A 21,006-nucleotide genomic window follows, 5' to 3' on the forward strand; every position below is an offset into this window, starting at 1 on the left:
ACTTATAAAAAGCTCCAGTAAAATTTTTTATAAAAAAGCTAACAAAGGACTTATTTATCTTGTTGAACACACTTTTAGTGTTGTTGTTTTCTCCATAATTCTATATTGTTTTCTTGAAAATATAGACAACTTATATTAACTTATTTTAAATAAATAATTACATATTTTCTTTAGATTTCTAAGACAATTGAAAAAAAAAAGCCTGAAATAATGACGTTGCTTATACCTGTGTCTTTCGTGATCTTCTAGTATTCTTCCACAAACAAGTCCTATGAAGCCACACCAGTTAAATTAATTATTAATCATCCCACTATCTTTGGTTTTAGGACAAAACAAACAGCGAAGCTTTTTTCCCACTCCTTTCCCACATTAGTAGTATAGTCTTTGAGTATATTTATTTCCAAATTCGTGCTTCATAGTTAGTGTAATCCAAACCAGAAGTATCATTGCAATTGTATATTATCCATATGACAAAATAATAGGCCTTAGTTATTACTACCCCATCAAAGCGATAGATAGAGATATCGATAGAAACACGATTTTTGAACTGTATCTGCTTGCTTCGTGATCGTGCAGTATAGGAAGCGGGTCCCATAATACGTGTCTCATAACAAACGCGTTTTAATTGAATGATCGTGTTTTTAGTCGCTAACTAAATGATGACCACAGATTTATTTATTTTTCTTAAATCATATTATCTTTGTCACAATCTTATTTCAACGGGATAAAATTATTATAGGCATCAAAGTTGTTTCACCAAGTATTTCTCTTGTTAAGTATTTGTAATATGATCAATTTGCTATAGACATCCTTTCACATGTGGAAAGCTGAAACCGTTAAGATATATTTCAGTTTGTTAATGTGGAGGAAAAATATGTGATCCATATTAATTAATAGTTTTCAAATATATACTTAACGTAACAGTATGTTTAGAATTTAAATCCAAAACATCTAATAAAATTTGGACAACATTATGATAATTAATTCATACGCTTGGTGGTTCATAAGATGTTTGTTTGTTTAGTGTAATTAGTATTTTTTTTTCTACCTTCCTTTATTCTCTTGTCAAAGTACAGTGTGATATAGTATGTGTATGGGATGTGATTCTTCTTATTCATATGATGGAGCTCTCGGGGCAGTTGGAAGAGTGGGGAATAGGGGACCATTACCAACCAAACAACGTAAATTAATTATGCGTTGGGTTGTGTAACAACTTGTACAATTTGCCTAAGTCGAGTGCTCGTGGGTTTTCGGAGAATAGGACATCATAGAAGCATGTTGGTCTTTCTAAGATTTCATTGGAAAGTGAATAAGGAAGGACTTAGTTAGAGATAAAGAAGATTGCCCAAAAACATTATTATTATTATGGGCGCCCCTTGTAGTACTATCTTACATTACATAACTAGCTCTGCTTACGTGTAAATTTGTCCTTTATTTTCCTTTGATAATTCCAATTTAATCTAGATTCGGTGTAAATCTAATTTTCTTGTCACATCTTTTAATTACCGTTTCTACTCCTTATAGTATAAAATAAACATTGAAATGTGATTTGGTCTCCTATAATTTTACATTCATATTTTTTTTTCTTTTTATTTTTAAATCAAAACATTTAACTCTTTATTTTTTATAATAAATAATTTTAGTACTTCTATCTATAACATTTCAAAGTCTTTTGATGTGACATATTGATCCAAACATAATATTTATGTAGGCTATTGAGAAGGGATTAAATAAAGCAAAAAATAAAAAAAAGTTTTAATAAAAGTTAAACTCACGATTTTCTATTTAAAGAGGAGATAATAAATTTCAAATACACCTACTTTAATTAATTAAGTTTATAAATATTATTTTGTATGTATCATTAGTTAAGAGCTATTAATTTTTTAAAATTATAAAAATTTATAAATTAAAAATATCTAATATATAAATTTTTTAATTTTATTTTATATCATTTTATATATTTTTATTTTGAATAGTTTACTCATTTTTATTTTTATTTTACCAATTTATAATTAAATTTCATAAATTAATATATAAAATGATTTTAATATACAGATTATTTTTACTCCAATTATGTAATCAATATAATTACATCGATTAATATATAAATTATACAAATAACATAAATTTATTTTAATATGCAAATTATTTTTATTCTAATTATATAAACTAATAAAATTTTAATATTTAATTTTGTAGGAAACTTACATGTTAACATTTTTTTAACTATAAAAAATTATTTAGTAAAAGTTTTTTAACACCAATAAATCTAGAAAATTACATAAATTAATTTCAATTATTTATATAAATTATTTTATGTAATTTACAAAACTATGTAAATTTAATTTTTTATATAAATAATAAAAAATTTATTTTAATTATAAAAATTAATAAATTTTTAATTTTTTATATTATTTAAATATTATTGTAAATTTACATAATTTCTATAAATTGCATAAAATAATCTATATATTAGTTTATGTACTTTTTAAAAATTATAATTAATTAAGAATAATTTTTATATATAATAATTTATTAATTTTTATGAAAATAAAATTTTATAATAAAGATAAATACATGTAAAATTAAATATTAAATATTTTATTTTAATTTAAAATATTTATAATTAAAAAAATTGATAACTCTTTACAAATCTTACATGTAAAATAGTGTTTATAAAATTAATTAAACAAAATAAATATTTTAGTAGTTTATTGTTTTGTCTTTAAATAAAAATTCATGAGTTTAATTCCTATTAAGACTTTTATTTTATTTTTTCAATTTATTTAATTTCTTGACACATAAACATCATGTTAATAGTCTACATAAATACTATGTCATCACCAAATAGACCACATCAAAGTTAACGAAATTGTTTATTTTAAAATAGGGTGACTAAATATCTTGATTTAGAAATAGAAAAACCAAAATCGTAAATTTAAAATTATAGGGGAATCAAAATTACAATTTAACCAAAAATAAATAAATGAGTGTATTTATTCAAATTAATTTTTAGATATATTAATTACTAATCACAAAAATATATATTAATTACTTAACGAGACATGAACTCTTCGTACACATAAATGTATTTATTGTTTGATTTAAATAATATAAACCACACTCATTGCTAGGACAAATTATTCTTGTAATTACGAGTTGTGTTATTAAATGTAATTATCATTTAAATCATTTTAATATATGGATATTTCTTGAAATAAATTTAAATTTGTGATATTATTGATTAAAATTTAACTTTCTTAACTGTTTGTTTTGATTTTAATGAATTAGTTGTTTATTTCTTATATAAAAAATTATTGATATTATTATGTAGTGAGTGATATATGCTATCTACATCGCATTTGGTTTGACATTTTGGAAAAAAGAAAGTTTAATTTTGATTTTTATTTTACAATATTAATGGAATATTAAATATTTTTAAATATCCTCAAATATTTATTGTTGAGTGAGAAAATAAAAAATATAGAAGAGACGGAAATTGTATAGTAATGTTTTTCTTATAAATTTTTTATTATTAATTATATTTCTTATTTTTGTGTCAAAATTTTAAATGTCAAAATTTAGTCATTACACTCCGTTGACGAAGAGTCAAAATCGAGTATTAGAAGAAGTAGTGCAGAGTTAATTCAATTGTAGGCTACAAAACCAACCTCCACTAGAACAAACAAGTCCTAGTATTGTTGTTATCACCGAGTGTCTGGTCACAACACCGGAGAGTGTGCTACCCTTAAGGATAACATAGAAAAGTTGATCTAGAAAAGATAGTTGCAGAGATTCGTAAAGGATAAGAAACCTTCATGAGAGAAAGAGAGGGAACGCGATAAAAGTCGAGAGTGCAACTAGACTTGGGAGACAATGGAAGCACAACGCCAGGATGAGACTTCTCCATCCGAAACTTAGATTTGAGGTGTGATCAACACGATAGCAGAAGGATTTGCATGAGGTGGAAACTAGAACTTAGCGCCCAAACGCTATGTCCCTAGCCTTATGTTTGTCAACTCGGTCGCAATTGGAAAAAAGGTCACCCCCCATCACTTCAACGGATGAGGATTTTAAGGGGATAGAGTTGATGCACAATGATCTCATGGTCATCAAACTAGAGATTGCTAACTTCTTAGTATGCAAAGTCTTGATTGACTTAGGGAGCTCGACCGGTATCCTCTATTGGTCTACCTTCAAACAATTGGATATCCAAGAAAGTCAGATTGAGTCATTCTAATAACAACTCATTGGCTTCTCAGGAGAGACAATTGACACGATGAGACACGTCAACTTGCTAACCATTTTTGGAGACAAGAAGGGGTCCAAAACCATCATGATCTAGTACCTCTTAGTCAATGTTCTCACTTCCTATAATATATTAATTGGGTGTCCTGCACTTAATGAATTGGGGGTTATCATTTCAAATCCCCATCTAGTGATGAAATTGTCGAGTGCAAGTGGCCAAATTATCATTGTTAGAGCCGACCAAGTGATGACACAAGAATGCTACATTGCAAGTCTCAAGATTGCTAAGGAAAAGAAGGTGGCAAAGCCCAAAGAACAACTAATATCATGCACCTTTCTCAACAACAATCTAGAAAAAGTAGAGGTCTACCCTGGAGAAGCAGTGCAAAGAATAAAGCTTGCCAAAGAAGTAAAGCTTTTTCAACTCGACAAATAACCATCTCAGTACACCAAAGTTGGATGCCAAATGAGTACTAAATAACCATCTCAGTACAACTTTAGTACTCATCTGGCATCCAACTTTGATTGTCACCAGCTAGCCATCTCCCCTAAGGCTACACCATAGAGAAAGAGAAAACTCATCCCCAAGAAAGGAAATGTTGTTGATGAAGAGGCAAAGAAACTTTTGAATGCAGGATTCATCAGAGAAGTACAATACACCACATGGTTGCCCAATGTGGTAATGGTAAAGAAGTCTAATAATAGGAAACTGAGGATGTGCACTAATTATGCAGACTTAAACAAAGCTTGCCCAAAAGACTCGTACCTGCTTTTGCTTGGTTGGTGGAGCATCCAGATTTTCTATCCTTAGCTTTTTAGATGTTTATTATGGGTATAAAAAAATCTCAATGTTCAAGTCCAATGGTGAAAAAACTACATTCATGATGGATACGACTAACTATTATTACTCAGTTATGGAATTTGATCTTAAGAATGTCGAAGCAACATATCAAAGACTAATGGATAAGATATTCGTCAAGCAACTCAGGAGAAATCTAGAAGTCTATGTTGATGACATGGTGGTCAAAAGCACGAGCACCACTTCTCACACAGAAGACTTAGCAGAGATCTTTGCAGAAATGAGAAAATACAACATGAGGCTAAACCTTGAGAAATGCATATTCGGTGTATAGGGCATAAAATTCCTTAAGTTCATGCTTACTCATAGAGGAACTAAATCCAACCCGAATAAGTGAGTAACCATCATTGAGATGAGAAGCCCAAACCCGTTGAAGGAAGTCCAAAGGCTTACATGATGGGACATGGCTAGGTCTTTCTTCAAATTGGTGAAGAAACAAGATGAGACAGAATGGAAGGAAAAGTGTGAATCTAACTTTTAGAAGCTCAAAGAGGTCATCACCTCACCACCTATCCTCACAAGACCTTAACCAGGAAAAGATATGATTTTGTACTTAACGATGTCAAAACACGCCTTAAGTTAAGTAATCGTGGTAGAAAAGGGTAAAATTCAAACCCATGTCTACTACATTAGATGAGTCCTAAAAGATGCAGAGACATAGTATAAGATGATTAATAAATTAGCCTTAACTCTAGTCACTTTTGCTAGAAGACTAAAGCCATATTTTTAGAGTCATCAGATAGTGGTTTGAATTGATCATCCTATTCAAATGGTGTTGAAGAAACCAAAACTCGCAGGTCGAATGATAGCTTAGTCAATCGAGCTGTCAAAATTATGAATAATACAAACCAAGAGGGCCTATGAAGGCTTAGTGCCTAACATATTTTGTAGCTTAGTTAATAACTGCTATGAAGGTAGAGTCATTATGATGGGCGCCAAATGTTCTTCCCAAATTTAGTATAACCTCCTCACAATGATGCTCCTTCGTGAGCTCCTCCACGAACAGTGGTGGGATGTACTTGCAAAGACACTCTGACGCTTAAGTTAGTGGCACAGAGGTAAGAGCAAGTATCTTAAAGTAGGTTGGAATAAATTTTGTTTACCTAGACCTTGAGAACTCCGTTTATAGAGGTGAAATAGAATGATAAAATCTCAATTTCCCTTGTAAGATAATGTAAATAGAGAAAGATATGATTCTATCTTATCTTTCCTCTTATAATAAATAACTTTCAGTATTTAGGGATATCTCTATCTTTCTGGTTGAAGATTGAATTTTCCTCTTATCTTAATTCGATCGACTAGATTCTCTAGATTCCGAATAGACTACTTGGTTGACCATCAAGTATAAAGACTTGCCGAGTCCGAGTAGTTCAAAAATAAAACAAAATAAGAGGAAAAGAGTATAAATTAACTTAATTTTCTTCTATAGGTTTTTTATAAGCAGTTCTTCTGGTTATTATCTCAATTTTTGTTTTTCTAATTTCTTTAGGTAGTATGTTTTATTTTTTTTTTCATAAATAATGAGATGTTTCCAACTCATTCTAAAATTATGCAATCATTACTTGAGTTATCATCCAAACAACTCAATTCTCATGTATTCCATATTGTTGAACATTAAAAATGAGTTAACTATATGTTGTCCATTTTTATTTTGATGTAGTATAATTTTTATGTGTAAATATAAAAAGAAAAAAAGAAAAAAAAGTAAGTGAGAAATAAGTCAAAATAGATCGTAAGTCCCCCAATTGGTCAAATTATATACAATCTTAAGTTAATATTTTAATATATGTTTAAAACTCTCCCAACCATCTATAAATATTTTTTAAGGAAAAAGAATCTTGAGAAATTGCTCTACTTAAAGGCAAAGATATACCCATGCTTGCTTGCATGAAGGTCTACTTTAGATCAAATGTGCATATTAATGATTATTCTTGTCAATGACTCGGAAAGAGAGATATTTCATGTTTTAGTGGAATGCCACCACGAGACATGTTTGTGGGGCTGTACAGAGTATGGGAGAAGGTAGAAGTGTAAAACCCTTTCTAAGAAATATTATGATGGAACAGATGTATGTAATGTTAGTACTCTTTTCCTTCTTTCTTATGTGTGTGCGTTTAAGGTTATTAGGTAAAAATCAAGAAAAATAATAATATTTTTATTCTAATTAAATATTTATAAAATTCCTTTTTTATCTTATTTTCTTCTCACATCACTGTAAATGTATATGTAAAATGATTAAGACTTAAAAATATTTTTAATACTTAATAAATATTTGTTTTTTGTATTTACTTTCTAATAAATTTTTGTTTTACGTTCAATATCTAATAAATCAATAATTTGTTTTCAATCTTTGATATTTCTTTTAATCTCTGCTAAATTAACAAATTTTATGTTTGCTACCTAATTTTTATTTCATTTGTAATTATTTGATACTAAAATAAAATTTACTAATTTATCAAAGAATAAACATACAATTTGTTAATTTATCAAGGACTAAAATAAAATATTAAGGACCAAAAAAAAAATTATTGTATTATTAGGAACTCAACGTAAAATAAAAATTTATTAAAAAATAAACACAAAAATTTAGTATTTATTAAGGATCAAAAATATATTTAAGCCAATAATTAAATATTAGAAAACAAATAAGGGTATACTTGATGAAAAAAAAGTAATTAATATGATGTTCAACTTTGCAAATGACATATAAATTGAAACAATTTTTTTTTTAAGAAATCCAACATTTAAAAAGAAATGGAGAGAGTATTAATTATTAAACTCCGGCTCATCATCATTTGATTTGGAACATTGGGCTATTGATCCTTTTAACAAGTCACCTACTCTTTTTGGAGTAATTTTAGGCTACGTTTGGTAAGTCTTTTGAGGAGCTTATAAGCTCCTTTAACTAGCTTATAAGTTTCTTTTTGTCAAAATAAGTTTGTTTGGTACACAAACCTATTTTAATAGTTTATTTTTCATAAGCTACTTCAAACAGTTTATTTTGATAAGCTACTTCAAGTAACTTATAGAAAATAAGTTAGCCTATAAGCTACTAGTTTTTTTTTCTCAATTTTTACTTACTATTTTTTTTTTTGAAATTCCATTTTATTCTTTTATTCAATTTAAAATTTGTCTTATCTTGTTTGTTTGTTGTCTAAAAATATTTTCATATATAATTTTACATTCTTACTCACACACGACAATCAACTCGTCAATTCTCATCACTATGTACATTGTTCCTTAAGGTTAGAAATTATTTGTCTCGAGCAGTGTAGGATAGAATGAGAGAAGAGAAAATTAGAGAGAAAGAGATCTTAGAGATCGTGTGGTTAAGTGTGAGTGTCTGAATCTCCCTAGTGTGGTTACAATTTATAGTGTTGGTACCGTGGCTCTAATAGGCATGCGACTTATTACAAGTGTTTGTGTTGGGGGTCCTATTCTGAGGGCTGTCCTAAAATTATCGTATGCCTATATATATATATATGTGTGTGTGTGTGTGTGTGTGTGTGTATTACAAGTCGGTTCGTGCTAAGACATCTTCGACTTGTGTCACTATTGAGCTTGTCACCAACTTAACTTGTTATCCTTAAGTTGACCAATATGCATTAAGTCACATGCCACGTGTCCATGACGTATAAAGTTGATATTTACTCTAGAACAATTGCCCCTTAGTCGAAATTGTCTTAGAGAGGCAATGTTGGCTTAACAAGTAGAAAATTGATATTTACCTTGGAACAATTGTCCCTAAATTGATATTGTCTCAGAGAGGCAATGTCGGCTTAACAAGTAGAAAGTTGATATTTACCCCAAGGATAAAGCAATGTCTTTAAAGATATTTATACTTCTTTTCACATATGGAAACAAAACAGTTTACCTTGAGTTGATATTTTCTCAGAGAGACAATGTCGGCTTAATGACTATAAAAGCCTTTCCTTTATCCTTTGTCTACATACAACTTTGTTGGCGCTATTAGTTTCTCTTTGGAATATTTATGTTATTCTCTCCTCTTTATTTCTCTGATACACTCGTGTGCGTTAATTTGGTGTAACTGACTACTTACTTCATTAAATATTTCTACCTTTCTCTTATTCCAAAAACTGCTCCTGGAGTTTTGCTGACACAAAATGGATTTCACATTTATCTTCATTCATTAATGCTTTCTTTTCTTATTGGTTGGTTCTAGAATTCTATTTGTCTACAAATCATCCAAGTTCTTTTTGCTTCTTCTTCAATCTTGTTCTTTGTTTTGCTTTCTTCATTAGTCATCCAAAATACCTTGAACTTTTTGTTTTCAAGTTGAAGGTATTTTGGGGACTAATGACAATGCTAAATCAACTTTCATGTTTTCTCTTTCACTTCTTTCTTATGTTGAGAACTCTTTTTATTGTCTACTTTTTTCCAGGTATTTTTCATGACTAAAAGTAAATGTGACCAATTTCAAGGGCTACACATTTTTTCACATTATAACACTTGTTCTTTTAAATGTAACAACTGTGAAATAAAACAGAGGAATATTGATAATTGTGAAATTCTGGCTAAGAATGATTAGAATTCCTTTACTTTACTGTTGTTTTTAATGAAATAATGAGAAATTTAATATCATGTTAATTTTTTACCAGTAGGATTCAAAGGAAGAAAATTTCAAGTGCTTTGGAGGAAAATTGATGCAAAAACTTGAAGAAAAAGCCTTGAAGAAAAGTTGAAGATTGGGACAGCTCGCTTAGTGCACAAGACAGGCCCAGCGCGTCTCCTTGCTTAGCGCAAAAAAAGCCCACGAGGAAATCCAAAGGTGCGCTTAGTGCGAATCCCGCGCTAAGCGCGTGATCACCGCCATACTTGCTAAGCCCAGATGTTGTCGTGCTCAGCGTGTGATCACACAGCCATTCCCACTAAGCCTAGAAGTGCGCACTTAGCGTGAGGTCGCGCGGATTTTAAGCTACTTAGGCCTATAAAAAGAGTAGGAAGCAAAAGGGAAGACACCCTGAGACTCAGAGCTCTCTATTGAATACACCCAAAGACTAAGCATCTCTCAAAAGGGAAACCTTCTCTCCCTAGTCATTCTCCCCTCTTCCTTTATCCATCCCTCTTCTTCTTCCATCCACATTAGCCCCTAAAGTGTAAAGCCTCTCATGGCAATGAGAGGCTAAACTCTCATTGTTGGGAGCCTAGCACCCAAAGGTCCTTGTGATGTAACCTTTTCTTACTATCTATTTAATGCAATGTCAATTTTTATTGTTTCTTTCATGTGCTCTATTGTTATTGTATGGCCTAATCACCCATGCATCTGTTTAAAGATTAGGCATCGGGAAGTGTTAAATTTCTAAAGAACCGGGAAATGGCATCTAAACAACTCATTACAAAGGATAGAGTGATCTTGTTTTTCCTATGCATACATCTCCAAACTCCATGCAATTTATTGTTTTATCTCTACAAAGGGATTTGAGAGAGAGAAAAGATAAATTAGGCTCTTCATCATGAGGGATCAAGGTTGAGTATCTTAGTAGATGTGGGTGGAATAACATTAAATAGAGAAACACATTAATATTGCATCAAGGGTGGTTAGGCATGCTAGGCCTCAACATATTTAAATTCTGAAGTTATGATTTTCATTTAATCTTGTTATTTTACTTGTCTTTTATTTTCTAATTCTTTCTTTCTTCTTTCCATTACAATTCCCTATCTCTTGCTTTCAAATTGGATATACATCAACTCAAGTACAAACAAAGTTCTTGTGGATTCGACACTTGGACTTTCAAGTAAATTTTACTACTTGAGACAAAATTTAGTGCACTTGCCAATGAGTTAACAAGTTTTTGGCGCCGTTGTCGAGGACTTTGTTCTTCGTACATGGTTGTTCACATATCCCAATTTGAAAGCAATCTTTCTTTATTCTTTAATTTTTTTATTTAATTATTTTACCTTGATAACCTGCACGGTAATGTATCTCTTTCTTGTATGCGAGGTACATTTGCATGGGAAAATCTTGTTCCCTTGAATCCAGAGATCGAAGCGACTTGTAGAAGGAACAACGCTGCAAGAATAAGGAGAGGGCAACAAGAGGTGCATATCAATCAAAAAGAAAGAGGACCCTCATCTTAATTATCCTCTCGCTCTCCTGTGATCAATCCACATCCCAATCTGGAAGAACGCATCATGGCAGAAGACCTTCCACAAGGGATGACTCTAGAGGATTACTCTAGCTCTGCTACCCCTCAGTACTTCACTAACATAGCCAAACTAGAAGTTCAAGCGGTCAATATCACATACCCACATTCCCTCATCTAGCTGATCCAAGGGAATCTATTCCATGGCCTACCAAATGAAGATCCATATGTGCACTTGGCCACATACATCGAGATCTGCAACACGGTGAAGATCGTGGGAGTTCCAAAAGACGCCATCCGCATCAACCCATTCTCATTCTCCTTGGTCGGTGAAGCAAAGAGATGGCTTCACTCGTTCAAGGGGAATAGCCTGTGGACATGGGAAGGGGTGGTGGAGAAGTTCCTGAAGAAGTACTTTCTAGAGTCCAAGACCGCTAAGGGAAAGGTGGAAATCTCATCCTTCCACCAATTCCCTGATGAATCGCTAAGTGAAGCACTTGACCACTTCCATGGGTTGCTCCAGAAGACTCCTACACATGGGTTCAGCGAGCCAATCCAGCTCAACATATTCATTAACAACTTGCAACCCCATTCCAAGCAGCTACTCAATGCCTCTGCCGGTGGGAAGATTAAATTGAAGACTTCAGAAGAAGCCATGGAGCTGATAGAGAATATGACAGCCAGTGATCACGTCATCCTCCGTGATCGAGCATACGCACCCACAAAGAAGAGTGTTCTTGAGCTCACTTCTCAAGATGCTATGTTATCTCAAAACAAGCTCTTGGCCAAGCAATTAGAGACCCTCACAGAAACTCTGAGCCAGCTCCCTCAGCAGCTGCATGCAGTGCATCTTTCTCCATCTCCAGTCATGCACATTAAGGGATGCAATATCTATGGTGGGGTTCATGAGTCAAGCTTATGCATGGCTCAAGACGATGCATTCAAGGAAGTCAACTACAAGGTCAGTCAGAATCATCAAGGATTCCATCAAGGAGGTCTGCCAAGGTACTATCAACAAGGAAATTTCTCTCAGGGCCAAGGTTGGAGATCCCATCCAGGGAATAACTTCAACAAAGACCAAGAAGGTTCATCCAATAGACCTCCTAAACAAGGCCCAAATCTATATGAGAGAACCACCAAGTTGGAAGACACGCTGACACAGTTCATGCAAGTTTCCCTGTCAATCCAAAAGAGCACTAAGTTAGCCATCAAGAATTTGGAGGTGTAGGTGGGCCAATTAGCTAAACAACTGACTGAAAGGCCCACTGTAACTTTTGTGGCCAACACTGAGAAGAATCCCAAGGAGGAACGTAAGGCAGTTGTCACTCGAAGCCAGAAGAAGGAGAATGCTGAGGAAGAAAAGAGAGTTGATGGAGTACTAGAGGATGTGAGCAATGAGGAAGGAAATGATACAAAGAGGGAAGAAGATGATGAGAGGAAGGAGAATGACAAGAAGATCTTAATCCCTAAGACTAAGAGTCAATTAGCTCGGGAGGCTAGAAGAGAAATACCACCAGCCCAAGTAAAGGAAGCCCCGTACCCTCTGGTGCCATCAAAGAAAGATAAGGAGCGCTACTTCGAGCGGTTTATAAACATCTTTAAGAAACTTGAGATCACCATCCCTTTTGAAGAGGCCCTACAACAGATGCTATTGTACACCAAATTCCTAAAGGACCTTCTCACTAAAAAGGGAGTACATCAACAACGAGAACATTGTGGTAGAGGGCAATTGTAGTGCAGTGATCCAGAAGCTACCACCCAAGTTCAAAGATCCACGAAGCGTGACCATCCCATGTTCTATTGGGAATGTGTCCATAGGGAAGACTCTCATTAACTTAGGAGCAAGCATCAACTTGATTCCCCTTTCCATGTGTTGAAGAATCGAGAACCTAAAGATCGATCCTACAAGGATGACACTTCAACTAGAAGAATGTTATATCACAAGACTGTTCGGGGTGGTTGAAGATGTCCTGGTCAAAGTCTGTCACTTCACGTTTCTGGTGGACTTTGTAATCATAGACATCGAAGAAGATGCTGATATCCCCTTAATCCTGGGGCGGCCATTCATGCTAACTGCAAAGTGTGTGGTGGACATGGGGAATGGAAACTTAGAAATGAGCGTGGATAATCAGAAGGTGACCTTCAAACTATTTGAAACAATTAAGCATCCCAACGACAACAAACCTTGCTTCAAGGTGGAGGCAATTGAGCAAGAAGTCGACCTCGCTGTACAACACCTGACTACCCACTCCTCACTTGAAAAGACCTTGATAAATGCAGTTGAATGCTTGACCAATGAGGAGGAGAAGGATCTCGAAGCCAGTCTTGGAGCGATTGAAGGAGATCCCTACAAGGGAAGATGCTGTAGAAGATTTGAAGAAAGACAGCCTTGCAGAAAAAGCCAAAGGTGGAGTTAAAAGCCTTACCCACGTATGTGAAGTATGTCTTTCTGGAAGAGAATGAAGTCAAGCTGATTGTGATCATCAATGACCTATCATCAGAAGAGGAAGCATAGTAGATAGAAGTTCTCAGAAAGCACAAGGAAGCTATTGGGTGGCATATCTCAGATCTCAAGGGAATCAGCCCGACCTATTGCATGCACAAGATCATGATGGAGGAAGAGTACAGACCAGTGAGACAACCATAGAGAAGACTCGATCCATCCACAAAAGAAGAGGTGAGGAAGGAAGTCCTCAAGTTGCTTGAGGCTGGACTTATCTACCCCATCTCTGACAGTGCTTGGGTACGTCCAGTCCAAGTGGTGCCCAAGAAAGAAGGAATGACAGTAGTCCGTAATGAAAAGAATGATCTCATTCCAACTTGAACTGTCACTAGATGGAGGATGTGCATCGACTACCACAAGCTCAATGAAGCCACAAGGAAAGACCATTTTTCGTTGCCATTCATAGATCAGATGTTGGAGCGGCTAGCAGGACAACCTTTCTACTGTTTCTTGGACGGATACTCAGGGTATAATCAGATCACAATGGATCCCATGGACCAAGAGAAGACAACTTTCACATACCCTTTTGGTGTCTTTGCATACAAAAAGATGCCATTCGGATTATGTAATGCAACAACAACTTTCTAGAGGTGCGTGCTAGCTATTTTTGCAGACATGGTAGAAAAGTGCATAAAGGTCTTCATGGACAATTTCTCAATTTTTGGGCTTTCCTTTGACTACTTCTTGACTAATCTAGAGCTCGTATTGCGAAGATGAGTTGAAGCAAATCTGGTGCTGAATCAGGAGAAGTGTCATTTCATGGTCCAAGAAGGAATAATATTGGGCCACAAGATTTCAGCCTGAGGCATTAATGTGTACAAAGCCAAAATTGATGTCATTGAGAAGTTACCGCCACCAATAAATGCCAAGGGTATCAGGAGTTTCCTTGAACACGCAGGCTTCTATCGGAGGTTCATCAAGGACTTCTCTAAAATCGTCAAACCATTGAGCAACTTGCTGAATAAAGAGGCAGTCTTCAAGCTTGATGACGAATGCTTGGAAGCTTTTCAGACTCTAAAAGATAAGCTTGTATCCGCCTCATACTGGTTGCACCTGACTGGAGTAAAGAGTTCGAGCTAATGTGTGATACAAGCGATTATGCCATGGGTGCAGTGCTAGGACAGTGACAAGACAAGATATTCCATGCCATATACTATGCCAGCAAAGTCCAGAATGACGCATAGTTGAATTATGCTACCACTAAAAAGGAGATGTTGGCCATTATCTATGCCTTGGAGAAGTTCTAGTCATACCTGGTGGGCTCTAAGGAAGTCGTCTTCATAGATCATCCAGAAATCAAATACCTTTTCACTAAAGCAGATTCAAAGCCAAGGTTGATAAGATAGGTCCTTTTGATTCAAGAATTCAACATCATCATCAAAAACTAGAAAGGATCTAAGAATGTAGTAGCTGACCATCTCTCCCGATTGGTGAATGAAGAAGTGACTCAAGAGGAACAAGAAGTGAGGGGTGAGTTTCTAGATGAATCCCTCTTATTTGTGGCTGCAAGACCTTGGTTTGCATATATTGCTAAATACAAAGCTACTGGAGTCATTCCACATGATCTCAACTGGAACCAGCGGAATAAATTTCTTTATGATGTCCACTCCTACGTCTGGGATGATCTACATCTGTTCAAACTTGGAGCAGATAACTTGTTGAGAAGGTGTGTGACCATAGAGGAAGCTTAAAGCATACTATGGCATTGTCATAGATCACCTTATGGAGACCATTACAGTGGAGACAGAACAACTGCCAAAGTACTACATGCTGGATTTTTCTGGCCATCCATCTTCAAGGATGCTCACAACCACGTACTTCCCTGTGGTGGGGGGGGGCAGATTTCCAGAAGGAATGAAATGTCATTGCAAAACATTATTGATGTAGAGGTCTTTGACTATTGGGGGATTGACTTCATAGGCCCTCTACCATCCTTATACGAGAATATATACATCTTGGTGGTTGTTGATTATGTTTCTAAGTGGGTGGAAGCCATAGCCACTCCAAAGAATGATGTCAGGATCGTGATCAAATTTCTAAAGAGAAATATTTTCTCCCACTTTGGAGTCCCTAGAGTGCTTATCAGTGATGGGGTACACACTTCTGCAATGCACAACTGCAGAAGGTTCTAGGGCACTATAATGTTAGACATAAGGTGGCCTCACCTTATAATCCCCAGATCAATGACATGGCAAAAGTGTTAAACAGAGAGCTGGAAAGAATTTTGGAAAAGACTATTGCATCCTCAAAGAAAGATTGGGCAGCTAAGCTTAATGACGCCTTATGGGCTTACAGAACTGCATTCAAGACTTCCATATGTCTCTCATCCTTTCAGATGGTCTATGGGAAGGCGTGTCACTTGATGGTGGAATTGGAGCACATGGCTTATTGGGCCTTCAAGCTGCTAAATTTTGATGAATCCCTATCTGGTGTGAAGTGGAGACTGCAACTACTAGAGCTAGAAGAGATGAGATTAAACACCTATGAATCATCCAAGATCTACAAGCAGAAGATAAAGACGTACCATGACTAAAAGCTACAAAAATAGAAATTCCAACTCGGTCAACATGTGCTTCTCTTCAATTCAAGACTCAGGCTCTTGCCGGGAATGCTCAAGTCAAAATGGTCAGGACCCTTTGTGATAAAAGATGTCAAGCCATATGGAGCAATGGAACTCATAGATCCAACATCAAGTGAACCAAAGAGGAGCTGGATCGTGAATGGACAACACTTGAAGGTTTATAATAGGGGCCACCTAGAAAGATTGACCAGCGTCATTTATCTCTAGGACCCATAAGAAGTCCCACGTCAAGCTAGTGATGTTAAAGAAACGCTTACTGGGAGGCAACCCAGGCTTTCTTCTATCCTCATCTTGCTTTCTTTAGTTGTTTTGTTGTTTGGATTTTATTATTTTTTAAATAATAATAATAATAATTTTCTGTGATTTTGTAGGTTGAGGGGTGATGATTTTAAGGAAGAAGCTTCCGGCGCTAAGCACACCATCTCACACTAAGCACAACCATGAGACAGCGCGCTAAGCCCAGTCATCTCGCTAAACGCCAGTACCACTATCTGGGAAGGAAGACCAAGGGACTCGCATCCTTTAGGCACTAAGTGCAACAAGATGTTAAGCGCCGACACCATTAATGCAACAGTAACTATCAGGCTACACATTAAGTGCCACACTCGCTCTAAGCGCGCCACTCGTAACTGTTGGAAGTTAGAAAACCACCTAAGACTATAACTCTTCCTTCTCCCTGTTATTCTTTACGCATTTCACTCTTGTGCACTCACTTCATTCCTATGCCTCTATCCACATTATTTTTTTTTGCATCTTCCATCTTGGTTATACTTGCATTCTAGTTCTATTTGGTAAGATGAAAATTGTTTTTGCAAACATGCATTGTTTCTCTCACCCTGTTAAGCTCGCTAAGCCTGTCTCATGGCTTAGCGAGTTCTTATGTTATGGGAAACATTGAGTTTTTTGGGTTTTAATGAACGCGCTAAGCGCCCCTTGGCGGCTTAGCGTGAACTTGTATTTTTGGGTTCAATTTGATGAACGCGCTAAGCTGCAGCTACGTGCTAAGCACATTCTTGAGTCACATGCATATGTTTTAACTTTCTGGGTTTGTGTGTTGAATGTTCATGCATGGGCTTAACGCGAGACTCGCGCTAAGCCCCACTACTATTTTGTCCTTTTTGAGTCTTTTTGTTTTCATGCATGGGCTTAGCGCGCTGTCTCATGCTAAGCCCCAGTCTAAGTTTGTTTCATGCATGGGCTTAGCATGCAGTCTCGCGCTAATCCCCAGTGTCATGTGTGGGCTTAACACGTAGCCTCCCGCTAAGCCCCAACATGTTGCATTGTCATTAAGCGCCCAATGGCGGCTTACCTCCACGCTAACCCAGACTATGAAGCCATTGCAACCAAGCTGTGCACCCCATGAGGGCGATTCATGTTGAACGTAGAGGGAGCTCCGTGGAAGATTTTGTGGAAGGACCTTACCACCTTGACCTAGACCTGGAGCGTGCTGTCATACTTTAACATTGCTCCTACCTCCCACACTTTTGACATTAACGTGGATCGGGCTCGCCTGATATATGGGCTCGATGAAGATGGACATGGACGTGGGCAACATGATTTCCAAGTAGATTACACAGATCGCCCAGTCATGTACATCCAGACTTGGTTGTCCCGCACTTATTAATGCTCTATACGACGCTTAGAGAGTTAACTCTGATACACTGACATACGAGTCCCTCATCCCAGTGATTAACCTGGCCTACATTAAGAAGAATTGCTAAAATCCAGCAGATTCTTCTATTACATTTCCAAGGCCGAGGCGGGTCTAGGCCCGAGCTACTCAGGATGCACCACCACCAGTCGTCCCACCTCCAACCGAATCTTCTTCTGCCAGCCCTTCTTCTTCCTCTTCTTCCCAGTAGAAGCATCCATTAGGGCCAACGCCTCGTCGTCAAGAACTTGCACCAGCTTGCCATTAGGGCCAGTACCAGAGGACTTCATTCAGCGAGTTTCCTGGCCAAGAGTCCAGCCCTTTACTAATGGGGAGGGGTGACACCTCTGGTGTTGGAGAAGTTGCAGACGCTGGGGTAGACACTGACTACATCACTAATCACACCATCATTCCTGCTAAGCCTAGAAGTGCGCGTTTAGTGCGAGGTCTCGTGGATTTTAAGCTACCTTAGGCCTATAAAAAGAGTAGGAAGCAAAAGGGAAAAACATGTTGAGACTTAGAGCTCTCTATTGAATACACTTAAAACCTGTGGATCTCTCATAAGGGAAACCCTCTCTCTCTAGCCATTCTCTTTTTTTCCTTTATCCATCCCTCTTCTTCTTCTATCCAGATTAGCCTCTAAAGTGTAAAGTCTCTCATGGCAATGAGAGGCTAAACCCCCATTGTTAGGAGCCTAGCAGCCAAAGGTCCTTGTAATGTAATCTTTCCTTATTATCTATTTAAGGGAAACACTACCATACAGGAAAGAGAAGGGCTACATATTTTGTAGGTCTTCTAAATACGATTATACCCTAGTTTGTGATCAGGGTAACCTTGTCGTGCTTCTTTGTTTAGTACTTCACGTTGGGTCTATTTTGAAACATAGGTCATTCTATCTTTTTAACTTTTGTGCCATTTATTGCGTTGAAGTGTCCTTTAGCACTTCCCCATGTTTTTTCTTTGTTCTTGTAACTGTCGTGATTCCCAGTGTGAGGCTTCTTTACTGCTTTGATGTTTTTCATTCCTCTTTTACTTATAAATTCTCACTTCTTTCCCTTATTTGCACATCATTGCCTTCTTTTAAGTTTCTTTAATTAAAAAATATCTATGATCACTTTCCTTTCTACTTGATGCTCAACCTATTTTTCTTTCATTAGTCACTTACGTCATTTTGACAAACATGCTTGTTGTCTTCAAAATGCTAGAGTGGTTAACACAAGGTTGGAGGGTGCTTGGAGTGCCCTTGATCTTCCCCAAAATGGCTTTAGTGACTAAAGGTTCAAACACCAACGAGTCTCTTTGTCTAGTTTTAGTGTCTGGAGATCATCTCAAGAGTTCTCTTTTGAGGTCAAAATGATGCCTTTTGGTGTTCTGCACTTATTCCACTTGGAATACGGAAGGGTTCAAGGCATTAGAAGACTTTCTCCTTATGGCCCGCTCGAGTTATATGGATGTTGCACTTGAAGATGTCATCAAAGTTTTTGTTTTGGCTTTCTCCCATCTGGAAAGCTCTTGTAGGTCGTGGATTACTTCTTGGATGTTCTTCATCGTCTCTATATTCTCCTTTTCCTTTGTGTATTTCTTTTGAATGTTTATCTTTGTGTGATGTATACTAGGGAGGTGTTTTGTCGTATTTATTGTAAATATGCATTGATCTGATGTAGGATTTGATCCAAAGTTGATGTAATATTATAGTGTTGAATAATAAGAGAGAAGTTTTTCGACCGTATTTTGTTGTCTGCTTTGTATTTTGGCTCAACTTTTTATGTTTCTCGCATTGTTTACTGCTAACGTATGCCTTTATGCTTTGAATCGCTTTTGAGTAAATTATTTTGAAGATTTTACCCCAATTTTGGAACTCATTTTGAAGGTGCCTACTTGTAGTTGAACAAGTCATTTTCCTACAGTAGGACTTTTCTCCAGCTATTGATTTTGAGATGATGTTGTAGAAACTTTCTCATTTTATTGATTTCCTTTGTGAAATGGATCCATGGGCAGCATGTGTGCTGCTTGGCTTCCATGGAAAAATCAAAATGCATCTAGAAATATATTTTGTAATTTCTTACCCTTGCTATTTTCTTCATCTAGGTATAGTACTTGTGTAGGTTGGGCGTGTTCCAAGTGCACGAAATTTTTGTCTCCTGAGAGTATTTACAAAATATAAGCTCCCTTTTTGGTCTTAGCTACTACCTTGTACGGTCTTTCCTAGTTTTCTACGAGTTTTCCCTCATGGTTGTTTTTCCCACCAATGTCGACTTTATGCAAAACTGAGTTGTCCTTTTTGAAAGCACATGAGATGGCCTTTTTATTGTATTTAATAGCTATTTTTATTTTTAGCACAATATCTCTCAAGGCGAAAACTTCTTTTATTTATTCAATGAGGTCAAGCTTGATTTTGATGTTCCCTTCATATTGATTTAGGTTCAAATTTGCAATTCTAAAGGTTGGATCCCTTATTTCCACAAGAATGATGACTTCAGTGCCGTACACCATCTTGAATGGCGTTTCTCTTGCGGCGGAACGTGGGATTGTCCTGTAGGCCCATAAGACATGTGGCATTTGTTCTACCCAACTTCCTTTAGCCTTCTTTACTCGTATTTTTAGACCTTACAAGATGATCCAATTTGTTGCTTTAGCTTGACCGTTGCTTTGAGGATGCTCTAGTGAGGTGAACCTTTCCTTGATATTCAATCTTGATAGCAATTGACAAAATTGCTTGTTAGTGAACTAAATGTCATTGTTGGTCACTATGATGTCGGGAACTTCAAACCTGCACATTATTTGCCTGAATACGAAATTCCCAACATTTTTAGAGATTATGGTGGCAAGTGTTTATGTCTCAACCCACTTAGTGAAATACTTGATGATTACCACCAGGTATTTAACTTTCCATGGAGCCCTTGGGAAAGGCCCTAGTATGTCAACTTCGCACCATAGAAATGGTCATAGGGATGCTAAGCTATGCAACTCATTTACCAATGTGCATGGTATGTCGACACATTTTTTACATCTTTCACATCTCCGCACATAGTTGGATGTAGAAATTTTTATAGTCGGCCA

The 21,006-nt window shown here is 36.0% G+C and overlaps 1 protein-coding gene across 1 annotated transcript; it reads left to right on the top strand.

Annotated features, from left to right (window-relative positions):
* Nucleotides 1–11,260: 11,260 nt before the first annotated feature.
* Nucleotides 11,261–12,946, top strand: LOC114384093. The gene is made up of 3 exons (XM_028343765.1): nucleotides 11,261–11,359; nucleotides 11,393–12,433; nucleotides 12,506–12,946. The coding sequence occupies exons 1-3, from the start codon at nucleotides 11,261–11,263 to the stop codon at nucleotides 12,944–12,946; spliced, it is 1,581 nt and encodes a 526-aa protein (XP_028199566.1).
* Nucleotides 12,947–21,006: the final 8,060 nt, after the last annotated feature.

This window comes from Glycine soja, chromosome 14 (assembly GCF_004193775.1).
Source record: "Glycine soja cultivar W05 chromosome 14, ASM419377v2, whole genome shotgun sequence".
In the NCBI taxonomy this organism is placed as follows: Eukaryota; Viridiplantae; Streptophyta; class Magnoliopsida; order Fabales; family Fabaceae; genus Glycine; species Glycine soja.

Bases quoted from the DNA above. Each gene is read 5' to 3' on its own strand.
- LOC114384093 (XM_028343765.1), top strand. From the start codon at position 11,261: ATGGCAGAAGACCTTCCACAAGGGATGACTCTAGAGGATTACTCTAGC. The intron at 11,360-11,392 runs GTCAATATCACA...TCCCTCATCTAG, and splicing joins CCAAACTAGAAGTTCAAGCG to CTGATCCAAGGGAATCTATT. The intron at 12,434-12,505 runs GTGTAGGTGGGC...AACACTGAGAAG, and splicing joins TAGCCATCAAGAATTTGGAG to AATCCCAAGGAGGAACGTAA.